The 26,181-nt window shown below is 45.1% G+C and overlaps 1 protein-coding gene across 2 annotated transcripts in view; it reads right to left on the bottom strand.

The window, feature by feature from the left end:
- Positions 1-26,181, bottom strand: part of RGS22 (regulator of G protein signaling 22) — a 1,652,097-nt gene that overhangs the window by 614,724 nt on the left and 1,011,192 nt on the right. For both annotated transcript variants that reach the window (XM_078686958.1, XM_078686959.1), the window contains exons 13-14: positions 25,011-25,127; positions 20,660-20,761 (exon numbers count right to left, since the gene is read on the bottom strand). In XM_078686958.1, the coding sequence (XP_078543084.1) occupies positions 20,660-20,761; positions 25,011-25,127 (219 nt within the window). The remainder of the gene's footprint in view (positions 1-20,659; positions 20,762-25,010; positions 25,128-26,181) is intronic.

Here is a 26,181-nt window from a genome sequence, read left to right as displayed (position 1 = left end):
CTTGTTAAAACCCAACAAGAATCCTCCAGCATGTCCATCACACAGACCGACTGCACTCCTTAACACGAACGTGTAAATCTTTGCCTCCATATTAGTCGTCCACTTTCACACAGTGTGGTCGAAAGTAATACAGTGCAACAAGCAGGTTTTGTTAAAAACTGTTATATTAGAGATAATACTAGGTTTGCCCTTACAATGATGGAAGCAGCTGAAAATGCCCCAAAACACGATGGTCCTTCTTTCTCTTGATGCAGAGAAGACCTTTGATAGCGTTAATTGGCCTTACATCACTAAACTCTTAGACATAGAGACGGCACCCTGCCCCCATGATGAGAGTACCACTTCCTTTATGCCCTGGCTATACACTGTCCCTGGCAAATAATCCGTATAATCCAGACAAATCAATCCTCTCAATTCTCATACTGTACAGTCACTATGGGGTTCCCCTCCTGAGCCCCCCAGCCACACCCTGGGGAGACATTACCACCACTTTCTGATGGGGGCATACATTCTTTCCAAACTCCCTTACACTAGTTAGTTTCCTAAAATACTTGCTCCACAGAAATTAGCGATTCCACACAGTAATGAGGTTGCAGCACTACTGTTTCATGACTACCACTACAACCGTCGATCCCTTGTCACTATGACTGCCTCTTGTAAGCCTCAAATAGAACACTACTATTGAAATGTAAAATGTATGTGCCTGAATGCTCAGATTGTAACTGTGCTCACAGAATCTGCTACTTTCTTATGAAAGAGATTATTATGTCAAAAAACATCAATAAAAAATGTAAAAACAAAAAATCACTAAACTTCTAGACTAGATTCCGATAGACCCACAAATGAAGCGCAAGGTACTAGCCAATGACCAAAAGCCAGTAACTAGAATAAAAGACTCTGGTGAATACTCTCCTTGGGTGTCAATTACGTGGAGTATCAGACAAGACTGTCCCCCATTCCAGCTAATATTGTTCTTAACAATGGGAAACTTCATACAGAGAGTGCAGAATAACCAGGCCATCAAAGGGATCATGGTAGGTATAATTAAAATTAGCATTGTATACAGATGACGTCCTCTGCTGTTTAAGCGAGCCAGAGTTCTCTCTTTCCCCATTAAAGGAGGAACTAGCGGACTTCACAGAGGCTTCAGGCTTCTGCATTAATTACACCAAATCCTGCCGAATGAGAATAATGGCTGATATCAGAAACACTCAAACAATCCTCGATCATGACTTCACATTCCCACTCTATAACAAATCCTATACAAAGATCTCTCGCTGTGGAAGGCTGGAGAAATCCTGGCTGGGTCAGATGACCTTGGTGAAAATTAACTTACACAGCACAAACTCTGTCTCTTAGATTCCCTAAAGCCACCACAGATCAAATTCAAAAAAGCTTTCTGTGTGCTAAGATCGAGGTCCTTGGGTCACCAGGGCAACTTTATATAAAAGCACTAAAGCACTTTTGAAGGTGGTCTTAGCTTTCCCAACATTAGATCCTATATTTTGACTGCACACATCCACCCAGTTCTAAACTGGAATCATAATACAGAAAATAATGGCTGGGTCAAAGTGGATTAACACTTCTCTAAAATTCTGCTCCACATTATTCTTTGGCTCCCACAGAGAGTCCGCTCTGGAAAGCAACCTAAGCTAAGCATAATCTTCATGTTAATACACTACTGGCAGTAATTAACCTGTAGGGCGAGCTCCATGACTTTTCCATATCCGCAGACCTTCATTACTCAATCCTGATTTCCCACCTGTCTGGTCTCACAGACCCACAGTTTGTGAGAAGGAATGAGGGTAGCTCCTCTTGCCTAGGCAACTTCTATTTTAAAACTCAGGTAGAGAGGACGACTTCCAACTCATAGAACTAATCCTTTGAGCAGGCTCACACAACGTGGTGCACAGGACACAAAGGGTAAAATATCCAGTTGAAAGCATATTTGCAGACAAATTAGGATGAAAGTGAATAACATGGCTACAGTGGGCATTCACAAACCTAGGTCCCAGAACTAAGCACAGCTATGTAGCGCAATGGGAAGGGGATCTACGACATGAGATCCCAGAAGACACCAGGAAACTAATTTGTCGGAGGGCAACAAAAACTTCTATCTGTGTCTTGGAAATAGAAAATACATAAGCTACTCACGCCATGTTTTTTTTTGTTTTCAGAGTTTTATATAGCGCAAACTTGACCCAAATCGGCTATGAGAACACTTTACACACCACCAGTTACGTTACATAAGGACACACATTAATTTTTGTTAGGCACAGGGAGATTAAGTGATTTGCCCAGAATCACAGGATGTTCAGCGTCATTGCCAAGACTCGAACCCAGTTCCCCAGATTTGAGGTCGACTGCCCTAGCCGTTAGGCCAACTACTCTCCCAAGGTACCTTGCGCTCACACGACTGCATTCAATATTTGGCAGTCGAGATACTTGCTGGAAAAACTCCTATGTGGTGGCCAGGAAGATTCATCCAGGCATACTGGAAATAATTTATCTCGCATAAAAACTGGGTATTTTGATCCTTTGGCACTTATTAATGGTATTTTTAGGCGATTGTGACAAAACTTAAGATACATTTACTAATGGCTAAATTTTTAGAATTAGCCCAGGTTTATAAGCAATCAAACACTCTGCTGATGCATGTGTGGTGGAGAAAGATGGCGACTAGATATACTCTTGAAAGTCTACCAGGAACTGTACACGACAGATTGGACACATTTGAAACCACTGTCTGACTTTCAAAACTTTCATGAAAAGGGACATAATAATGAAGGCCATCCCCATGCTGGCACCTGAACTGATCCAGAAGGCAAGTCTTAATAGGATGCTTTCTAATCCATAGAGCTCTGCTGATAATGGCACTCTTTCTTGAATGAATATGCCATTGATCTTGTGCCCCCCACTTATGTCAATTATTGATAATCGATGTATATGCTATCTCATGGAAGTCTACCATAATGAATCTTCACGGTAAATAATGTAACAATGGTAAACGTTTTAAAAACTGAAAGTAGAATAAACAATTATTTGCAATGCAGTAGACCTTTTATTTACGAGAGTTTGAGCTATTGGCAATGCAGTAGCTTAAACTCTCGCAAATGCAAGACCTATTGCATTGCAAATATTTGTTTGTTTACTAGCGCTCATGCGGCGCTTTCACATTCATAGACGCTGCACCCCTTTCTTTATACAAGCCACATCTAAACAAAGGGGGCAGGCCGACATTAAAGTAAAACCGCGACATAGGCGCTTTGACAAAAAAAAGCATCTGTTTGTCAAGTTGAGAATTTTTTTTTTTTTGTAAAAGCGCCCATACCGCGTTTTCACTTTTATAGAGGATGCACACCTTTCTATAGACGCGGCTTGTGTAAAGAAAGGGGCCCGGCCTCCATAAATGTGAAACTGTTCCATGGGCGCTAGTAAACAAACATTTAATAAATAAGTGCAGCCACTATACTTAAAGTGGACCACGCTGCTAAAATAAATAAAGAAAGAAACGTGGTCACTATAGTTAAAGCGGATTGCCATTAGTAAATAAAATAAAAAGGGGGCAGCGTGCTGTGATATAGTGGGTGGAATAGGGGCAAATCATTAAACAAAATAGTGCTCACAGCCAAGATAAAGCAGACCATGTAACAAGGTCCAGTCGATATGGGAGGTAACAAATGCAGACAAAGCGGTACTAAGGAGGGTCTAACAAGCCTAATAACGACTAAGAAGCCAGCGTTTATGAAGGACAATGACACAAGCCAATGAAAAATTTGGGCGGAGAGTGGGTGGAGCTTCAAAGCCATACATCAATACTATATGCCTCGCAGCAGAAATGCGCTGCCAGGCTTGACCTAAAAACTAGAATCCCAACTGCTTCCTTTAGATGATCCCACATGCAGGAAAAATAAAAGTAAATGCAATGCAATAAATTAGAACGCTGATTCTGGTAAGTATAACTTTGCAGATAATTTGTGTTATTTCAAACACTGTTGTAGCATAAGGTTATAATAGTGCACTTGCAGGTTATGTGTTCTTGTATAAAATATGAATACATTTTGTAAAAGGGACAGTAAAAGGTTAGTAACAGAAATGAAAAATGTAGACATATGCAAATTAATACAGTCCTATGCCAGAATCCACAAGGCTGTTAACATTATATCTTGTAAAAGGTACTGCAAAACTAGTGGAGACATTAATTGTCAATATGATGTGATAATGGTCTGCCTCACATGTTTTGCATATGGGACAGCAAGGAGCATCACAGGACACACGAGGGAACAGAAGGGTGTGTATATATAGTCTGGCAGTCGTCTGGTGCCCAAAAGAGGCATGTTAGGATTTTGACCTCCGGCCGATATTTTATGCCGTCGCTGCCCAGGAGGTTCAGAATGGATTAGTTACTTACCTGTAATCCTAGTTCTCTTCCAGGGGTATACTCAATAAAGTCATAAGCACTGAATTATCTCCGCCCATGAGCGGGAACCCGGAACACATAACAATATACATATATATGTGTAAATATATCAAAAAGTACATTGTACTAAAATAATTATACACATATACATGTATAACAACCATAATATGCAGCCTAACATATACACATAGGCTAATAAAGCCAACCTTACACACGTTCTGAAGCATGAAAATATGCTAAATATAAATGCAATAAACAGGCATGAGCCCAAAATGCATTTCATAACCATGAAAAACTTTTATTTTCATCAAAGAACCTGTTGTAAACAGTTATTAGCCTAAAAGGCTGCATATGAAAAATTGTCTGTGTACAGAAAATCAGACTGGCACCCTGCCTTTAAGGCCCCAGAGAATCTGCACACTTTGCCTTTAAGGCCTCTAGGAGAACTCTGTTCCCATCATGCACCACAGGTGACAGTTAGGTCAGTTCTTTTGTACGGTACAGTAAACTTTTAGCAGGAATCTGCACTTAAAAACTTCATAATACATATTGAAAAAACTTCAATGCTACTGCTCGCCCGGGGAGGCGGGAGGGTGCTTATGACTTTAATGAGTATACCCCTGGAAGAGAACTAGGATTACAGGTAAGTAACTAATCCTTCTCTTCCAGGGGATACTCATTAATAGTCATAAGCACTGAATAGAGTAGCAAGCTCATACCCACTAGAAGCGGGCGAACAGATAAATGCATAGATGCACTTTTAACAATACAGTGTTTAACTAGAAACAGCAAACAAATTTCTGAGTGATGCTTGTCCCACTTGTGCATCAGTCTGCGCATCAGAATCCAAGCAGTAATGGCGTGTAAACGTATGCACTGAACGCCAAGTAGCTGCTTTACATATCTCTGACATAGCCACATTCCTAAGGAGAGCTGTGGTAGCAGCTTTCCCTCTCGTAGAATGAGCCCTAGGTCTACCTGATAAAGACTTGTGGGCTAGTTGATAAGCCAGTAAGATACATGACACTATCCATCTAGAAATGGATCTCTTGGATGCTGCCAAACCAGTATTCGTAGGACCATAGTTCACAAACAAACGGTCCGTGTGTCTCAAAGACTTCGTTTTATCTAAGTAAAATTTCAAAACCCTCTTTAGATCCAATGAATGCAAAGTCCGCTCAGCCGGACTCGAAGGGTTTGGAAAGAAAGTAGGCAATGTTATGGATTGGTTCACATGAAAATCCGACACCACCTTTGGTAGAAAAGCAGGATGAGTCCTAAGCACCACTCTGTTTCCATGAAAAACTGTGTACGGTTCCTTGCAACACAGAGCCTGAATCTCGCTCACTCTACGAGCAGAAGTGATGGCTACCAGGAAGGCTACCTTCCAAGATAAGTGTTGCAAAGAAGCTTTATGTATGGGCTCAAATGGTGGACCCATCAACTTAGTCAATACCACATTAAGCTCCCAAGGTGGAGAAGGAGACCTGACTGGAGGAAAAACCTTCCTTAACCCTTCTAGAAAATCCTTCACCACAGGCATCCGAAAAAACGATATATGTGCAGGCGATTTTCTATAAGCCGTTATTGCAGCAAGATGGACCTTGATAGAACTAAACTGCAAACCAGACTCAGCAAGGTAAAGAAGATAAGGCAAGATCACCTGTTCTTGACCATGAATAGGATCAAGACCCTTACTCTGACACCAGAGGTAAAAGCGTTTCCACTTAAATCCGTAGGATTGTCTTGTAGAAGGCCGCTTTGCCTCCTTAAGAATGTTCATACACTCCGGATTCAGCTGTAAATGTCCGTACTGGATGACTTCAGGAGCCATGCTGCCAAGCGCAGGGAGGGCAGATTCGGGTGAAACACTCGCCCCTGCTGCTTGGACAGAAGATCCGGGGCGACAAGGCAATCTCCTGTGTGGCCTGATGGACAACTGGAGGAGATCTGGGAACCACCACTGGCGTGGCCACTCCGGGCAAATCAGTATCATTCTGGAGTTGGTCTTGTACATCCGGTTGATCACTGCTGGTATCAACGGTGTCGGTGGAAAGGCGTACAGCAAATTTTGACACCAGTCTATCAAAAGGGCATTCCCTTGAGACCCTTTCTGGGAAAACCTGGACGCGAAGACGGGGCATTTTGTGTTTGCCGCGTCTGCGAACAGATCGATGTCTGGTGTTCCCCAAGCCTGGAAAATGCTGTGCGCGACGTCTCCGTTGGGAACCCAGTCGTGCGCTTCGACGAAGTCTCGACTGAGGCCGTCCGCCTCTGAGTTGAGACTTCCTGGTAGGTGAACTGCTGTTATGGACAGGTCCCTTGCAAGTAACCAATGCCAGATGGTCTGGGCTTCTATGGACAGAGTCCTGGATCTGGTACCCCCCTGCTTGTTTAGATAATACATTGTTGTGGTATTGTCTGTTTGTACCAGAAGGGACCGAGCCTGTAGAGATGGAGCCAGAGACTTGAGAGCAAGATGGACCGCTCTGAGTTCGAGTAGATTGATGTGATATCCTTTCTTGAAGTCTGACCATAGCCCTTGTACCTGAAGAGGGCCCATATGTGCCCCCCAACCAAGGAGAGAGGCATCTGTGATGAGAGTCTGCGTTGATGGGTCCTGATGAAAAGGAACTCCCTTCATCAAGTGTGCCTTCTTCATCCACCACCGAATGGAATCTCTTGCCGACTGTTGGAGATGAATTCGATCCTCCCAGCGTCCCGTACTCTGTTTCCACTGATCTTCCAGACACTGCTGCAGAGGACGCATCTGCAAACGTGCGTTTGGAACGATGAATATGCATGATGCCATGGACCCCAGGAGAGAGGATACTTGCCGAACTGTCGGACGAGCATACTGGAGAAGCACGCACTTCGCCTTGATAGATGACCATCTCTCCTCCGAAGGACACACGTTTTCGTTTTCTGTGTCCAGCTGCGCACCCAGGTAGTGGATTTTCTGGGTGGGATTCATTATGGACTTCTTGTAGTTGACTTGCAGACCCAACTTGCACATGAGTTGGAGGCATATCGATAGATGTTCTTCTAGTAGCGATGGGGATGAACTCTTCAGAAGCCAGTCGTCTAAGTACGGATATATGAAAATCCGTCTCTTTCGAAGACAAGCTGCCACTACCGCCATACATTTTGAAAATGTTCTGGGAGCTGATCTCAGGCCAAACGGGAGTACTGAGTACTGGTAATGATGAACCCCTACTTGGAACCTGAGGAACTTGCGATGCTTTCTGGGTACCGGAATATGAAAGTACGCATCTTTCAGATCGATGGAGCACATCCAATCCCCTTGGTGTAATTGAGGGAAAATCTGATGAAGAGCCAGCATTCGAAATTTCTCCTTCCGAATGAATTTGTTCAATACTCTCAGATCCAGAATGGGTCTGAACTCTGTAGCTGGACCTTTTTTCTGTACGAGAAAGAATCGAGAGTACAGGCCTTGACCTCTCTGTTGAGATGGTACTGGTTCTATGGCGTTCTTCTTCAGAAGAACGTTCGCTTTCTGCTGCAAGCGCCTTATATTCCACTGAACCATCCTTAAGGGGCGAATGACAGGAGGGGGCTTCTTGAATCTCAAAAGGTACCCGCTCTGAATAATACTCAGCACCCATCTGTCCTTTGTGATTTGCTTCCACTCGTCCAGATACCACACAATACTTCCTCCAACCGGAGTGGCACACGGTTGTGGAGGAAGCATCCGTTCATTGCTTTTGAGGCTGCTTGGTAGCAGAGGATTGCTGCCTGTTTCCATTGCCTCTGCCTCGCCCAGGTCGTCGCTGTTGAAACTGCGACCTCTGCTGATTCTGGCCTTGATTTTGCGAGGACCAATTCGACTGTTGGCCCCTCTGCTGAAAAGATCTTTTGTCAAAGGGACGAAAATTACCCTGACGTCGAAATTCTTTTTTCTTTTCAAGACCGACAGCTTTCAGGGTGTCCAACTCCACTTTCATTTTAGACATTTCGTCGTCAGCGTGAGAGCCAAATAGAGTCGAACCATTGAAAGGTAAATTCACCATCTTTCTCTGCGCCTCTGGCTTAAGTCCCGTAAGGCGAAGCCAAGCCGTACGTCTAGCACAAACACCATGTGCATAACCATGAGCTGACAGATCCGCCGCATCAGCAGCCGCACTAATACTCTGGTTCGCCACCAATCCTCCTTCTTCTACTATTTCCAGGAAGTCTTTCTGATCCTCCTTCGGGAGTTTATCTGCAAAACGAGTCACTGAGTCCCAAAGCAGACGATCATAGCGACCCAATAAGGCTGACGCACTGGCCACTCTCATGACCGAACCTGAGGTGTTGCACATTCTTCTCCCCAAGGAATCCATACTCTTACTATCCTTTTCAGGTGGAGCAGAAGAGGTAGATGCCGCAGAATGTGCTTTTCTGACTGCCGCCACAATAAGTGAATCCGGAGGAGGGTCCGAACGCAAAAATAAAGGATCCTCCGCTGGAGCCCTGTACTTCTTAGCAATCCTAGAAGGACCAGACCCCACCGTGGCCGGAGTTAAGAAAGTTCTCATTGCTGGTTCTATTAATCCGGGCACTAACGGTAGAAGAGGTCTACCAGTCGTCTTGTGATGTAGGGTTTCAAAGATGACTGACGTTGCTATTTGAGGAACTGCCATCTTGATCTTGAACTTATTCGCCCCACGACACAACACATCATTAAATGTGCCCAAATCATCCACTGGAGACACTCTAGAAGGGGGAGTAGATGATATTGTGGGAGAACAGTCTCTATAGGAAGATCTTAAAGAAGACTTCGAAGACGTAGAAGATGAGGAAGGAGACCTACTCCTCCTCGGGGGAGTTGCCGATCGCTGCCTCATTCGTTCCCGTGAACGTGATTTCTCTCTCACTAAGGACCTAGAGCGTGATCTTCTATGCAGCTCCGTCTGAGGGACCGGAGCCCTCATCCCCATCAGTCCTGCATCTGGACGCATTTTCCAATGTCTAAGGCTTTCCAGCCACCTCGGTGACAAGTTAATAGGCCGCCCTACACGCTCAGGTGAAGCCTCAGGTGACACCTGCACAATATTCAGTCCAGTTGAAGACTTGGAGGCTCTGGAAACTACACTGTTCTCAGAAAACAATGAGCCAGATGGAGTCCGTTGTCTGGGCACCAATTGTCTATCATCCGACACCTGTCCTGAGGTTGAGCCCGAATGAGCCACCACAGACGAGTCCTGGTGCACAACCTCTTGTCCCACCGCAGACCTGTCGTCTTGCTGGCCACGCGGAGAAGACAAATGTTCTGGACTGATGTCTGACCTCGACAAAGACCTAATTGAGGTCCGAGAGGCCGGTCTGGATAGTCTCGACGCCGACCCATGTTCGGGTGGGGGAGACCTAGACACCGAAAAAACAACTGTTATAGAAGGGTCAAGGGGACAATTTTTACCGACCTCTCAAGTCCACACCCCCAACTGAATCATAAGTAACAAAAAAGAACTAGGAGGTCTGTTAGATGAAAAAGAAGTGACCACGAGAAAATGACCGACACCACTGTCACGACTAACGGTGAGAGTCCATCAGTAATGAAAGAGTCCTATCAGACCACCCAATGGCGGAACCTCGTCATCTAGGACCTTATCAGCAGGTTCTCATATGGCCAAGCTCATATGTACTCGCTTGGTGCCAATAGTTCCCATACTGAAAGAAGATGAGTCCTCACTGCGAGTGGTACTGATAGGGTGCAGTGCTCTAGAAAAAGTGCATGGTTAAAATGGCGGTCAAGGTAGAAAAATTATTTATTGATATCTCCCTGGACGTCAGATTAAAACAGATGTGACGACAGTGTGACAATATCACTGTAGAGTAAGCATCTAGGAATTAGGCCAACATGTTTCTGCCTTTAGTGTATTATTTTACAGGCATTCGTCAGGGCCAAGCTATAAAAAACGGCTACTGCAACATCTATTATATTCAGTGTGTGGAAAAATAGAAAGTCAAAACAAACTGTATGGCATGGTTTAGAGGTAAGTTTAATCATGTGGCTAGGTCAGCCACCCTACCGTATCTGGGAGATAAACCATGCAGAGACCAATCCTCTCCTGTGAAAGATAAAGAGAAAAGACTAATCTTGCAAACAATGTACATAATTGTGCATCAGAAAGTGTGAAAATCAAGTTCTCGTGGTGTTAAATCACTTCTAACGACCGCTCAGTATAAGCCAGTCAGACAAGTGACTTAGATGAAGTCAAAATCAGATAATCTGAGAGAAAAGAATATTTCAGTAGAAGAAAAACTCACCCAGCGCTGTGTGGGAATCAAGCCTCACCTCACCCGGCAACGGCTCGGATAGAGAGGCCCCGCTCTGTGAGACATACGGAGAAGGACAGATTCAGAATTGATAAATGTCAAACTCTGTGTATGTGATGTTATCTTAAAAATCATAAAACTTGGTTTTTCATTAAAGGCTCCATGTCCCTACATAGCGAAGACATGAAATGGTAGGGTCAGCCTCGTCTATGGCTTAGATGTTAAGTATCTAAGATGAATATGCTGGTAAACAGCAACTTAAAATAAAGTTTGTGGACGAATAGACAATAGAAAGAAACTGGGGGGGGCGCTAACACAGTCCACCTTGCTCCCCACCCGGTTGAAGTAACAGCCAAGGGGAGGGAGGGACAAGCAATGCCCTGCATCCTCCAATTTTGACTGATAATTATGCAGCGCAGAGAAGTCTGCTCTGCTCAGTCACACCTAAATGGGGAGCAAGTGTCCATAAAGGGAACGTGCATTCATGAAAAAATCACATGAATTGCCCACAGTACAAGGAAGCGAGACCGCAAGGGGATGACCTTACCTGTCCGTCGGTACCTCCAAGTGTGACCGGAACCGAAGGGGAGGCGCCGACGGACAGGAAACACGGAGCTTATATACCAACGTTGATTGGTGATTATGTCTGTAGGAGAGTAGGGTCTGCAATCCTATGATCACCCAGATTTTTGCTTTTTGCTTCACTGGTTTACGACTTTCCCTGGCTGTGGGCCTGCTAATCAGACCCACAGCCTAGCTGTTCTCTCTAATCCAAATTGTACCCAGGTACTGAATTGGCACTGGGCCCTCTCAAGTCCCTGTAACCAGGGCTGAGGTGCACCCAGAAGTCTCCCAGGGGCTGCAGCATGTATTATGCCACCCCTGGACTGACTAACTAAATATGACACAACTGGCTGCACGACAGCTGGGGCAAGGAGGTGTAAACACCCTTTGCTTTAGATATAGTATTCCTATATCTAAACCTAAATGGACACACAGATCTCCTATCAGTCACTCCTATGGCAGGCCTTAACAATCTTGAAGGCAGAGTGCTTGGAATCGTGTGAGATAGTGCTCTGGCATGAGCTGAGCCTGTCTGCGGCTTTCGGGATCTATCCCTTAGCCGTTTCCATGATATCGCATACCATATACTCTTAAGTGCATTATAATCCTCGCGGTTATATGCCAACTCTATCGCTTTATCAAAACATGTCGAGTAAGGTGTCATACGAATTGGAATACTAACCCCTCGCCAATTCTGGCGACGGGGTTAGCATTCCACCCTTCTAGAGGGACACGACATGGATGTAACCTGTAACCCCGGTTAAAGTCAGACAGAGCCTTAGCATCCACAAAATGGTTGCTGCCACCGAGACACAAGTCTGCCCTCCTGCTGCTGGGAGTCCTCCCAGAGCAGGAGGCAAGGACAAAGGGTTTCCTGCCAGGGGCGGTGCCAGCACCGTCCCAGACAGGGTTTTGTGTATTCCAGGTAGGCAGGGCTACAGAGGAAGGTGACTGCAAGTGGCACCCCGGTGCTCACTGTGCATAGGCCGGCTTGAACCAGTTCCAGGGGCACACCAGCCCCTGAGCTGGGGAAAGCCCGCCAAAGGAGAGGGGTGTAACCACCCCCCTCCTGGTCCCACCCATAGGGCAGGACTTAGTCGCGTGCCAGCCCCCTTTTCCAAGATAAAGGTAGGAGCAGGCCCCCTTCCAAATTAGATTATCTTTGGAATCAAGACACGACTTTCTACGAAAGGACATCAAGATTTCTTCTTCAAGATTCTCCCTTGTGACTAAGGAGTAGTCACCCTGCATCCGCAGGCACCATCTTAAGAACACTGCGGTCTGCTGCAAGTCCTTCCTCCGGAATCTGACTGCCCAGCTCGACGAGAACCAGCTTCCCTGGCACCTCTGACCTCTACCCACCTCTACAGCTAAGCTGAGAACAGTGGGTGCGACGAGACCTCGAGGGACCGGCCATCTTCAAGACTACACGACTTCTTTCCAGCACGACCGCCGAGGGATCCTCTGGTGAGTGCTTTGGGGTCCGAGAAGCCCCGACCCTGAGCAGCCCCAGCACCGAAGTTCAGCCTCCCAGCATCTCCACGATCTGCGTGGGGCCCTTCTGCTTTTTGCTGCTCACCGCGTTGTTTGGCTACTAGCCCGCTGGCTTGTGGCCTTCTTAACGACGCCCGACGACATCACTGTTGCTGGTCTGGTTGCTCCAGACTGGCCCTTGCTCCCTTCCAAGAGAGGAGCACCCCGGACCCTCCTGGTCCACTCCAGACGCCATTTTAGGTCCACCGCGTGGGCTTGAATTTGCCAAGACTTGTTGCCCCAATCCTGGGTCCAGCGACATCGAGAGCATCATCCATCGTGGGACAGCTCGTACCTCCATCCTGGTCCCCGACAACGCCTCCTGGTCCGTGAGACTACAGAGCCCAGCGTCGCCCACTCACCTAGTCGAGGTGACTACCATCCGGTGCCCTCCTGGTGTCGCCTGACTACTGGCTAGTAGTCACGAACTTGGTCCCCTCTGCTTTCAGATGTCATCTATCTTCGATCCAGGCTTGGATCACCCGAACAATCTTCACTGGTCGCCTGCCAGCAACTCCTTTCCTTCAGGCTCCTGGTTCGTCAACGGAGAATCCCGACGTCTTTTCAGACCTATGCAGCTGCAGCCCCTGGGCTAGGTAACTTCGGCATTTCGGTGCCTCAGCATAGCCTCACTATCCAAGGGTCCAGATCCACTTTCGTTTTTGACCTACCTAGTCGGGTTCGCCCGAGAACACTAACTTTGTGAATTCTAGCTTCCATAGACTTTGTCCCGCATCCCGCGTGAGAGTGCACACTCTGCACCCGAGTTCCCTAGGCCTCCTGCTAGTAATCTAAAGGTTCAGTAGTCCAGTCCTAGCGATCCTAAAGCCTCTGAGAATCGTTACTTACCTGCTAGTAATTCGCATTCCACTTTTGTAGTATATGGTTTTTCGTGCCCCTCGGGCATTTGTGTAAATTGTGCGACTTGAAGTATTTTTATAAGAGTTTTGTTGTGTGCTTAGCTCCCTGTCTCATAAAGAGCCAGGGTAGTCTTGTTATAAATAAATACACTGTTTATTTTCATAACAACTTGTGTGGTGTCCTTTCAATGGGTGTTCAAGGGGTAATGTGATGGTAAAACAGCTGGCTTAACACGCCCTCTAGAGTCTTAGCCTTAGACTGCTCGTATCCATGCTACTAGGATAGCTGGTCTATAAGGTTGACTTACAACCAATCATCAATAAGGGTTGTTTGGACTGATACATAGTGATCACTAGAATAGTGAGCACTGCATATCAGGCCAACTTCTCACAATGTCACTAATAAAATACACCTGCGGTACAATCTGAGCACAGGCGCAGTGCGTATCTAGCAACCAAATGCATGACGCGAGAATACTGTCACTGTTTCGCGCATGCGCACTAGAATCAGGAGCCGGTGCCTTCATACCCGGGTCACTCAGCTGGCAAGGCTTCGCGCATGCGTGAGCATGCGGCGAAGCGTGTGGTCCATAAAGCATGCGTAGTGGAAGCAAAACATTGCACCACTGGTCTCTGGGAGCAGAGAACCGCCGCGCATGCGCAATTCAAGAGGCACTACCAGAATCAATAGAGGCCGATCTCAACATCTCGAGAGAATGGCAGACAACTGAGCGCCTACACAAAAAGGCTCCAAAGTGGCTATTCGGACAAGGGGAAACAGGGGTGTAATTGTAATCTTATAAATGTATACCTTTGTACACCCATTCGTTCAGACTCGAGTACATGCAAAGTAGACAAACACAACAAATAATTGTGTATATACTGACATTACGTGTAACTGCCTGAAATGTTTTTGTGCCTAAGATGTTTGCTCCATTGGAATATGGGCAGGTTATATAAAATGTGTGGCCATTTTTAATAATGTTAAGAATCAGGCAGCCCAAAGTATCTAGCCATAGAGACTTATGGAAAGTCTCAGTCCAAACTTATTAGGAATTCACCTGCTCGTAGTAAGACTCATAATTAGTGTCTACAAAGTGTCTTGTACATCATGCCAATAAGCTCGTGTATATAGCTTATTCTATAGATGGATTAAAGATAGTTACTTTGGCGATGGACAGGGGCTCTGGAATGGAACAGAGCAAATGGTATAGCACATTTCCTAATGAACAACTACCATTTCGAGTATGGTGTCCCAGCTCTGCCAACATTGTAGCTGGATAGGTGTGGTTCATAATGAGACCCAGGGTATGTTATCATTCAGACCCAAGACGTCCGTCTTGAGTTTGTAAATCCAACGTTGCTCTCTGAAGAAAAGGAAATGTGACACATCCGTCACGTGTGGTGGAATGAATGGTCGCTCAAGGACAACCCATTTCATTTCATCAGCCTTATGTTTGTGTTCCAGGAAATGATTCGTTAAGCGAGTAGATTGTTTATTGCACCGGATGGTGCTTTTATGCCCACTTATACGGAGCTTAATCTTCCTGGTAGTGTGTCCAATGTAGATCAGTTTACAGGGGCATGTAATCATATAAATCAATTTATCTGAATTACAATTAGTGTGGGTGTTTAAGCGCCACGGCCTTGCTGTCCCTATATCTGCTGGCAAAGTTTTGCATGTTTGAGGGCAAACCGCGCATCCTCCGCACGGATAGTGGCCTCGTACTGGTTCAGTGTTCCAAAGGGTATTTGTATCTTTTATCGGATAGTGCCTGGGTCTCGTGTGTACCAGGTTATCCCGAATGTTAGAGCCTCGTTTGAAGGCGAAAAGTGGGCGCGGGATGGTGCCCGCCGCTGTGTTCAGTATCTTCCAATGTCTGAGGATGATTTTCTTCACTTCGTTGGAACGGGTATTGAACGTATGTACCATGGTCATACGGTCGGTAGGTGTCTGTATGCTCTTAGGTTCTAAAAGTGCCTCTCGGTTATTGTTGGCAGCTCTTTTACAGGCACGCCGGACCAGATGGTTAGGGTAGTTTCGTTCTCTTAGTTGGGCTGTCAGATCTTTAGCATGCTGTTGGTAAAGGGTCCTGGAGGAACAGTTCCTGCTGACTCTTAAAAATTGGCCTACTGGGAGATTATCTCGAAGTGCCTTAGGATGGAAACTGTGGTAGGACAGCAAAGAGTTGCGGGACATAGGTTTGCGGTAAAGTTCACTATGCAGGCCTCCTGTTCCTGCCTGGATCAAAATGTCCAAGAATGTAAGTTTTTCATTGCTTGAATCCATTGTAAAATTCAGAAATTGATTGCGTGAGTTAAGCCACGTGTGGAACAGTCCTACTTCAGTGGCGGAGCCTCTCCAGATGACTAAAACGTCATCGATATATCTTTTCCAAAATAGCACACGATGGAGAAAAGGGTTGCTCTGGTGGAGAACATAATCTTGCTCAAACTGGTGCATATATAGGTTGGCTAGACTCGGGGCAAACACACTCCCCATCGAGGTCCCTGAGACCTGTAGAAAAAGTTCGTCTTCATATTGAAAAAAATTCTCCGTCATTGCCAACCTGGCGCATTCCATAATGAAACCCACTGGTGTAATTGTGTTCAGTTCTCTCGATTCAAGGAGTGCCCTTATGCAATCTAGTGTCTCCTGTTGCGGAATGCATGTATACAAAGACTCGACATCGAAACTGACCAGGAGGTCAGTCTCAATGTCGAATTCCACTTCTGACAGTAGTCTCAAAACGTCACTGGTATCCTTCAGATAGGTCGGAGTCTCTGCGACGATTGGTTTCAGAAAGAAATCCACAAAAGTGGATAAAGGCTCTAAAAGGGAGCCTATTCCTGATATAATTGGTCGTCCTGGGGGTGGCCTCTTCTCCTTGTGTATTTTAGGTAGGCAGTAGAAGTAAGGTATTACAGGATGTGGGGTATCCAAATATCTCGCCTCTAAGGGTGTGACCCAGCCTTCACTCGATGCCTCTTCAATGAGACATTTAATCTCATTGGATAACCTTGTTGTGGGATCCTCAGTGAGTCGGCGGTAAGCTCTTGTATCATTGAGCTGTCTGCGACACTCAGTTCGATAGGCATCTGTGTCCATCAGCACAATTGCTCCACCCTTGTCAGCAGGTTTGACTGTCAAGGATGCATCTTTAGCCAGATCCATCAGGGCAGTTTTCTCAGCTCTCGTAACATTCTGATAGGGGCTCCGCATCGGTTGATTTAAATTATTAATGTCATGAGTTACTGCTTGTTCAAAAGCAATCACTCGTGCTGGAACTTGATGACTCATAGGTGTATATGTGGATTTAGGTCTAAGGCCAGTATTGCGATCCGAGAGTTCGGTATTCTCCACCTCTTGATTGGCGTTAAAAAAGAAGTGGAGACGTATCTTCCTGTAGAAGTGCTCCAATTCTCGTCTAAGTGTGAATGGGTCACAGATGTTGGTAGGAACAAAACCTAATCCTTTCTGCAGGACGGATTTCTCGTTTGTTGTTAGTGTGCGAGTGCTCAAATTGACCACTAGGTTGCTGTCCCTGTCCTCGATGGGTTGGTCTGTGGTTGCCCTGTGTGTACTGGATTGGTTTCTGATGCCCAATGTACTCCCTGTTGTCCTCTCCTTCTCCCGCGAGTCCTGCCACGGCCCTGCCATAAAAAAGACTGATCCGGGTAGAATTGTGGGAAATTGGGCATAGGATAACCCATTGGAGGTGGACCCATGGGTGGTTGATGATATCCCCAAGGGGCAGGGGGCCACCATTGGCCGGCATTAGGGGCAAAAGTATTAAACCCTCGCCCTCTGTTAGATCTCCTTTGGTTGCTCCTCCCTCTCCCTCTACCAGGCGTCCCTGTGTTTGTGTTGTTTGCATCACTCGAATCTGAGTCTGCATAATTATCAGTCAAAATTGGAGGATGCAGGGCATTGCTTGTCCCTCCCTCCCCTTGGCTGTTACTTCAACCGGGTGGGGAGCAAGGTGGACTGTGTTAGTGCCCCCCCCAGTTTCTTTCTATTGTCTATTCGTCCACAAACTTTATTTTAAGTTGCTGTTTACCAGCATATTCATCTTAGATACTTAACATCTAAGCCATAGACGAGGCTGACCCTACCATTTCATGTCTTCGCTATGTAGGGACATGGAGCCTTTAATGAAAAACCAAGTTTTATGATTTTTAAGATAACATCACATACACAGAGTTTGACATTTATCAATTCTGAATCTGTCCTTCTCCGTATGTCTCACAGAGCGGGGCCTCTCTATCCGAGCCGTTGCCGGGTGAGGTGAGGCTTGATTCCCACACAGCGCTGGGTGAGTTTTTCTTCTACTGAAATATTCTTTTCTCTCAGATTATCTGATTTTGACTTCATCTAAGTCACTTGTCTGACTGGCTTATACTGAGCGGTCGTTAGAAGTGATTTAACACCACGAGAACTTGATTTTCACACTTTCTGATGCACAATTATGTACATTGTTTGCAAGATTAGTCTTTTCTCTTTATCTTTCACAGGAGAGGATTGGTCTCTGCATGGTTTATCTCCCAGATACGGTAGGGTGGCTGACCTAGCCACATGATTAAACTTACCTCTAAACCATGCCATACAGTTTGTTTTGACTTTCTATTTTTCCACACATTGAATATAATAGATGTTGCAGTAGCCGTTTTTTATAGCTTGGCCCTGACGAATGCCTGTAAAATAATACACTAAAGGCAGAAACATGTTGGCCTAATTCCTAGATGCTTACTCTACAGTGATATTGTCACACTGTCGTCACATCTGTTTTAATCTGACGTCCAGGGAGATATCAATAAAGAATTTTTCTACCTTGACCGCCATTTTAACCACGCACTTTTTCTAGAGCACTGCACCCTATCAGTACCACTCGCAGTGAGGACTCATCTTCTTTCAGTATGGGAACTATTGGCACCAAGCGAGTACATATGAGCTTGGCCATATGAGTACCTGCTGATAAGGTCCTAGATGACGAGGTTCCGCCATTTGGTGGTCTGATAGGACTCTTTCATTACTGATGGACTCTCACCGTTAGTCGTGACAGTGGTGTCGGTCATTTTCTCGTGGTCACTTCTTTTTCATCTAACAGACCTCCTAGTTCTTTTTTGTTACTTAGGAGACCTAGACACTCCTTCGACGTCGTCCTTTCTCTCGACATCGACCTCTTCTTCAAAGACATCGTAAGTCTCTCTCTCGACCTCGGTCTCTCCTTCGACGTCGACACTTTCCTCGACGTCGACACACCATCCTTCGACGTCGACACACCATCCTTCGACGTCGACACCTTCGTCGTCGGGCGCCTCTCTCCATGCTTCGAGCCCAAAGCAGACTTCGACATCGTCTCGACGTCGACTTCTCACGAGCCTTCAACGTCGAACATGGCACCCCCGACGTCGTCTTTACAGCAATCGACACCAGATGCCTCGACGTCGAAAAAGATTTCGACGGCGACCTCGACGCTGAACCTTGCCTCGCCGGCGAAGTCCTCGACATCGACGGAGCCCTCTTCGACGTCGACAATGTCTTTTTTGACGGCGACGCTCCCTGGAGTCGAGTTTTCTTAGATCTACCTTCTGGAGACGCTGATCTTTGACGTTTTGGATGAGAAGATGGCTTGGAAGAGGAGAATACGCCCTTGGAACTCTTCTCACCACGGTTTTCTCTCTCCAGGAGGCCCAGCAACCTCATTTTCTCCCTTTCTCTTAAAGTTCTACTAGAAAGGTTGAGGCAGTGATAACAATCCTCCACCTTATGAGAAGCTGGAAGACACACCACACAAACAGAGTGTGGATCCGTTTTGGACATCTTCTTCCCACAGGAAGGACATTTGTAAAATAACGGTGGCATTCTGACTAAAAAATACCAACAGTTAGTCAGAACAAGATAGAAAACACCACCAAAATATTCTTCTGACAGAAAATACTACAAATGAGCAGAGCTCAAGTTCCAGGTTCCTCACAGAACAAGCCGGAAAAAAGAACTGACCTAACTGTCACCTGTGGTGCATGATGGGAACAGAGTTCTCCTAGAGGCCTTAAAGGCAAAGTGTGCAGATTCTCTGGGGCCTTAAAGGCAGGGTGCCAGTCTGATTTTCTGTACACAGACAATTTTTCATATGCAGCCTTTTAGGCTAATAACTGTTTACAACAGGTTCTTTGATGAAAATAAAAGTTTTTCATGGTTATGAAATGCATTTTGGGCTCATGCCTGTTTATTGCATTTATATTTAGCATATTTTCATGCTTCAGAACGTGTGTAAGGTTGGCTTTATTAGCCTATGTGTATATGTTAGGCTGCATATTATGGTTGTTATACATGTATATGTGTATAATTATTTTAGTACAATGTACTTTTTGATATATTTACACATATATATGTATATTGTTATGTGTTCCGGGTTCCCGCTCATGGGCGGAGATAATTCAGTGCTTATGACTATTAATGAGTATCCCCTGGAAGAGAACCGATTGTTACATACTACAATGAGCTTCAGCTAAATATGTTACTTATACATGAAAACTATTTAGCCTTTTTATTAAAATTTAAATTGCTGAAACAGGACATTTTGCTGGACTGTTAGAATCACGATTCTTTACCATTTAGTGCTGGATATGTTGGCTTTAATAATGCTGCATACTCGAGCCTCGAAGGCCAGGGAGTAGTATTGCATTAACTGCAGAGGGAACTATAATATTACTACTCTTTCCTTCCTTGGTGCAAGGAAGTAAGCTACCATCCAAGGCGAAAGGCAGTGGAGGAGATTTGACGATGAACAGAGAGATAATGCGAGCCTTGAATAAAGCCAACCGTGTAACAAATATTTGTGAATGGGTGAACGAGACACTAATAATTAAGTAAAGTGATGCCATGGCAACTACATTGTTGATGTCTTTAGCTGCAACATGAGCTTTCTTTTGTCTATGGACTGCACGGTATGTTGACCTATTTGAACACCGATGAGTAAGCTCCTTATTTACAACTTACTTGGGCTTGTCGCTTTAGCTTGAAAGGTTGAAGTGTCTCATGGTAGAATAGGTGATGGTATGCCTGGAGATCGAACCAAAAGTATGCACTGTTCTTCCATAGCTACAAGATGAAGTTAGATACAATCACTTTTACATCACAAATACAGATCACCATTGCATACAGCTGTAGTTAGCAAGGATAATACATTTGACAACTTAATCTAAAAATAATAAAATAATTACTCTACTATCTGACATCAAATACTGGACATTTCATCCATAACTTGTTTGCAATACTGGACATTTTCTGTATATCTTGTTCGTTATATGGTAAGGCCAGTAGGGTTTAAGCTGCTGGTTATGAAAAACGCTATTTTGTCAGACGAGTCTGTCGTAACGAGAGACTGTGTTGGTAGTGTGCACATAGTGGGCCTGATATACTATTCCCATTCCCAGACCAGAATTTGCACACCGACTAGTGTGTGAATGGAAATGCGATCTCCAATGAGAACTATGTTCTAATAGGCTGCATTCGCCGGGGGCTGCAAAACGACCTGCCTAATGAATATTAATTAGGCAGGTGACATCTACAGTCTCATGTGATTGGCTGCAAATGCAGCGATGGAGGCCTGCAAAAGACAGCAGACTCTGTTCTTGACATGTGCATTCCCAAACGGCAAAAATGTATTAAAAAGAAGATTGCGTCCATTAAGGGGATTGGTGGCACTTTTTTCCCATTTGGGAAGATGAGTGAGTAGGCAGTGGTCCAGACGACTGTCTGCTTATCGAAAAGTCGATATCACAATTCCCAAAGGTGAAGGTGTTCCACGGGGACAGTTACTTCTTTGCAAATTAGATACCACCCCCTTTGAAGTGTCGGTATCTGATTAATGGTTTGTAACTTTTGTCACCAACCATTGACACAGTCTTCTCCTAATTGTGGATAGGAGTTGGAATGCTCTTTCATTCTCCCTCGCGATTGGGGCAGGGTTGCAAAAATCCGTTTTATGAGTAGGAACGAGTTTTCCGACTCGTAAAGAGCATTTGCAAATAATAACACTTTTAGCCATGCGGTTCAGCAATGAGGTTATGAGTTTTGACGCTGCTATCGCATCGTTTTGTAGAAGTGCTGCAACATGGATGCACCGCCCACAAATAGAGGCAAGCTTTTTTTTTGCCAATCCAGGATGGTTAATAAAAAGTTGTGCAAAATGCACTTTTTTGATACTGCTCTAAAGCGCTTTTTTTCTTGACATACCAAACAAACGTGAAAGTGGGTTGAGATGGGAGCTGGCAGGGGTCGAGGCAACATGGAGGAAGGAGGGGCAGGAGAAAAGGATGCAGGTGAGGGGAGAGAAGGACAAGCAAGAGACACTAATGGGAAGCATGCGGACAACGGATGGCCAGGGATAGGTAAGCACCTGAAAAACAGAAAGCTAACAAGGAAGCACATGGACAGGGGACGGAGGGAGGGTGTGGATGGGGAAGCACACTGACAATGGAGGATGGTCAAGGGGTGATGAGGAAGCAAAAGGACAATGGAGGGTGGGCTGGGATGGGAATGTAAACTAACAGGGGAGTAGGTAGTGGAGCAAGAATGGCGAAAGAAGGTGGATAGGCAGGTATAAATCAAGAATGACAGCTAAGGGAGGGAAGGCCAGGGGACAAACACACAGTCCACACGAAGTACATGAGGGAGACAGCAGGAAAGCATATGCAAATCTCGTAGAGTGTTTAACCAAAAAGAATAAAGTAGCACATGAAAAGGAAGAAATGGAAAGAAACAAGAATGGGTCCTTGCTCCGCAGGAGGGTCAAACACCAAAAGAGGAAGGAAAGCCCACAGAAGCTGGCAAATGAAAATGATCACGAAGCCAACCAATGGCAAGCAATCTGCGGGCTTTTAGCCCACTAAAAGCTACAATATGTCACACAACTGACAGCACATATGCTAAGGTGAGACTTAAAAAGGTATTTTGCGGTCACAAACCCTGCGATTTTGTGAAGCTTCTGATTTTTGCAATTTAAGTTTGAAATGTTTCCTGTTTGAAGGTCCAATTCAGGCGTACATAGTATTTTTTGTGCAGTGTAAGATCATTTTAATTTTAACTTAACGAACATGGGAAACATAAGCAGAATTTCTGATAACTATTTGCCTTTTGCAACAGAAATTATTGCAAAAAAAAATTTTTCCTCAGAATTGTTCCATTAGATTTACGTTTGGATGAGGCGAGAAACTGAATTTATAACATTTATTAAAAAATTGTGACAAACTTATTTTGAAATCTCACAGAAAAAACATAACTCTTTGCAAGTTTGTGAAGTTGCAACTACAAAGAACTTCATGTAGGTTTTAATAACAAAAACAAAAAAACAAACTAAATTCATACATCATTTTAGCCAGTCATGTAAGGAATTAACCCTATACCTAAAGTATAACACAGTAAAGTATATTCACAGTTGTACACCAGAATTCAGAATACAGATCTGGGTTGTAAAAATTTTCATTAAAGGAATGGTGTTGAAAAGATCAGTATGTGTGCCAAAGCCTACTTGGCACTTACACCAGCTGCTGTTTGAAACGGGTAGGCCAACTGTGTTACGATATCTCATATACAGAACTCAGTTGGAAAGCAGAAAAGCCTTGCAAAATCCTACATTGATTTATTGAGTTCGGTCACCATTAAGTAGGTCCTAGGAGGAGAGAGGGGAAGTGGGCGGGGCAGGCGCGAAGAGGGAGGAGAAAAAGGGTGGGAGAGCAGCTGATCGCTGCCACAGATCACATTGGAACCCTCCTTGACCGGGGACATACGCCGCCCTGATTCTTCTCGACCTCTCAGCAGCATTCAACACTGTGTCTCACCACACCCTTATCAAGAGGCTTCATCACATCGGAATCCAAGGAGATGGCCACAAATTGATTGCCTCCTTCCTCACCAGAAGAACACAGAGAAACCGCCTGCCACCTTTCACCTCAGAACCCAAGAACATCATCTGTGGCGACCCTCAAAGTTTGTTCCTCAGCCCTACATTGTTCAACACCTACATGACCCCCTACGCCAACATCTTCAGAGCTCATGGACTGAACATCACACCCTCCGCAGACAACACCCAGCTCATCTTCTAGCTATCAGAAGACCCCTCCACCACCATGGCCAACTTCCACAGGTACATGATGAGCGTCACCGACTGGTGAAAAGCAACTGCCTAAAACGTAGCGCAGACAAAACAGAAGTGTTGATCTTCGAGAACAGCAACTCCCTGTGGAACAACTCCTGGTGGCTTTCCAAACTAGGACCCTCAAATTATCCAGGACAGCAAGCTCCCCATGAAAAGCAAGATCAATGCAGTCTCATCCACGTGCTTCCTCACTCTTCGCATGCTCCGTAAGATCTTCAAATGGAGTCCCGTCAATAGCAGATGAACCGTCACTCAAGTGCTAGTTACCAGCCGGCTGCACTATGGCAACGCACTCTATGTGGGAATTGCCATGCACCTCCAGGGCAGTCTGCAGACCATACAGAACTCGGACTCATCCTCGACCTCCTCAAACGGACCCACATCACCACCGACCTCAAAAAGCTCACTGGACTCCCCATTCAGAAGAGATGTCAATTCAAGATGCTGGTCCACACCTACAAAACCCTCAACAATCAAGAACCAGCATTCATCAACCACTGCATAAACTTCCACCAAGCCTCCATACACAGGCGCTCCGCCACCCTCTCCATTGCATCCCCCCCCCACATCCGCCAAAGTAACAGTGGAGGACACTCTTTCTCCTACCTCACTGCGACGTCCTGGAACAACCTCCCTCTTCATATCCGTACCTCATTCTCTCTTCTAGATTCAGGAAAGGACTGGCTGTTCAACTGAACCCACCCAAAGCGGCAAGGTTCTCAGCATCTAGATACCCTCGCCGGTGATTAGCTGCAATTCATAAATCCGGTTTGATTGATTGAGAACATGTCCCCTGAACATAGTGGCCCTGTGCTTGAAATAATATTAAAATTAAAATATTGCACGTAATTTTAATAGAACACTATGTGTGCTGCCCAGCAAAGGAGGTGGACTTAAAACAAGTAATGAAAACATTTTTTATCATTAATCACTAGAAAATAGGGTTTTTTGCTGTGAAAGGTACTATTGCCTTTCAATTATTGTAACCAGAAGACACAGGATGAAAAAGGCTGAACCAAAGACCCTATTTGTATGTATTTTTGTTTAGGTTTTTTTTAATTACATGACCTTAACCTAAGCCAAGGCTGTCTCCTGGCCAGATCTAAAAACCATGTTCGCTCAACACAGGCTTACATCGATAGCCCACAGAAGAAGTATTACAGATGCTACAAATGTTCTTGCTTACAATACCTCATTCTCAGACTTCTCGCAGAAATGTGTGAAGTGGAACCCTGCTCGACTGTCCAGGTGCAGTGCCTGCAGCATGTTCTCCAGTTCGGACTTCCATGGAACCAATTTACACTGGCACTAGAATGAACAGTAAGACTATGTAAAACAATGCACTTATGATAGCACACATGTATCTGTGGTATATTCATTGTAGACACCAGTCTGCATATGGTCATCCACTCTTACACACTGGGCCATCCATGACCATCAGCCCACTTGCCACACAGAAAATCAGGCAATAATTACCAAATATATATATTATCACAAGGACAACCCATTCCATGGCCACGGGGACCAGGGTCAATAATAGTTATATGAACAACAAAGTCCACTGTGGGACTCTTTTCTGAAAAAGTGACGCCCCTCCTACACCTGTCTGGGGGAGTCAACAGTCAATGTGGAATTTAAAAATGTGAAATGGTAAGTATCTACTTTGGCAGTGTTCTATACAAAAATAATACTCAAAAAAGACATTAGTTAATGACAACACAAATTGCTCAAACGGGTTTCGTAAATTACTTTTAGTAATATTATTACATTTATATGCAGATACTGTGACAACACTAAACATAAGTGCAGGTGACTCAGTGCTCCAGTGTGTGAATACATATAGAATTCTCCAGGCAGGAGGGGGGTCACTTTTCCAGAAAAGAGTCCCACAGTGGACTTTGTTGTTCATTTAATAATTACGAAATAAGTATCATAAAGTCTGCTGGAGGCAGGTTTCAAAGAAAATGACTACTTTTTAATTTCTACACACATACTAGCAGTAGTCTTTTTCACAAGAGGCCCCCCTCATTACATGATTTGGTCCGTTACCCAAAAGGACATAATGCTTTGAGATTTGTTATGTCAAATGTCAAATACTGTGGAGCTAGTGGTGATTTCATCCAAGAATTGTTACAAAGGGGCTGATTCTGATTCAGGTCGGATGTGCTCCTAACCGTGTTTGGAGCCCTTCCCACCGAATCGGTACGTGTGGGAAGGATTCCATTCCGACCGAGCCATTCTGATGGGCTCGGTCGGAAAGGAATTCGACTCTGATTTCGGGATGACCTACGACGTGCTCGGAGAGCCCGTCTGCCATCCGGAAATCCCCCAGTACTCCCCCGGGCGCCTCTTTACGACCGAG

This window comes from Lissotriton helveticus, chromosome 4_1, assembly GCF_964261635.1.
Source record: "Lissotriton helveticus chromosome 4_1, aLisHel1.1, whole genome shotgun sequence".
In the NCBI taxonomy this organism is placed as follows: Eukaryota; Metazoa; Chordata; class Amphibia; order Caudata; family Salamandridae; genus Lissotriton; species Lissotriton helveticus.
Note: the sequence above shows the minus strand (reverse complement) of the source record. Positions and strands in the feature narration are given on the sequence as shown.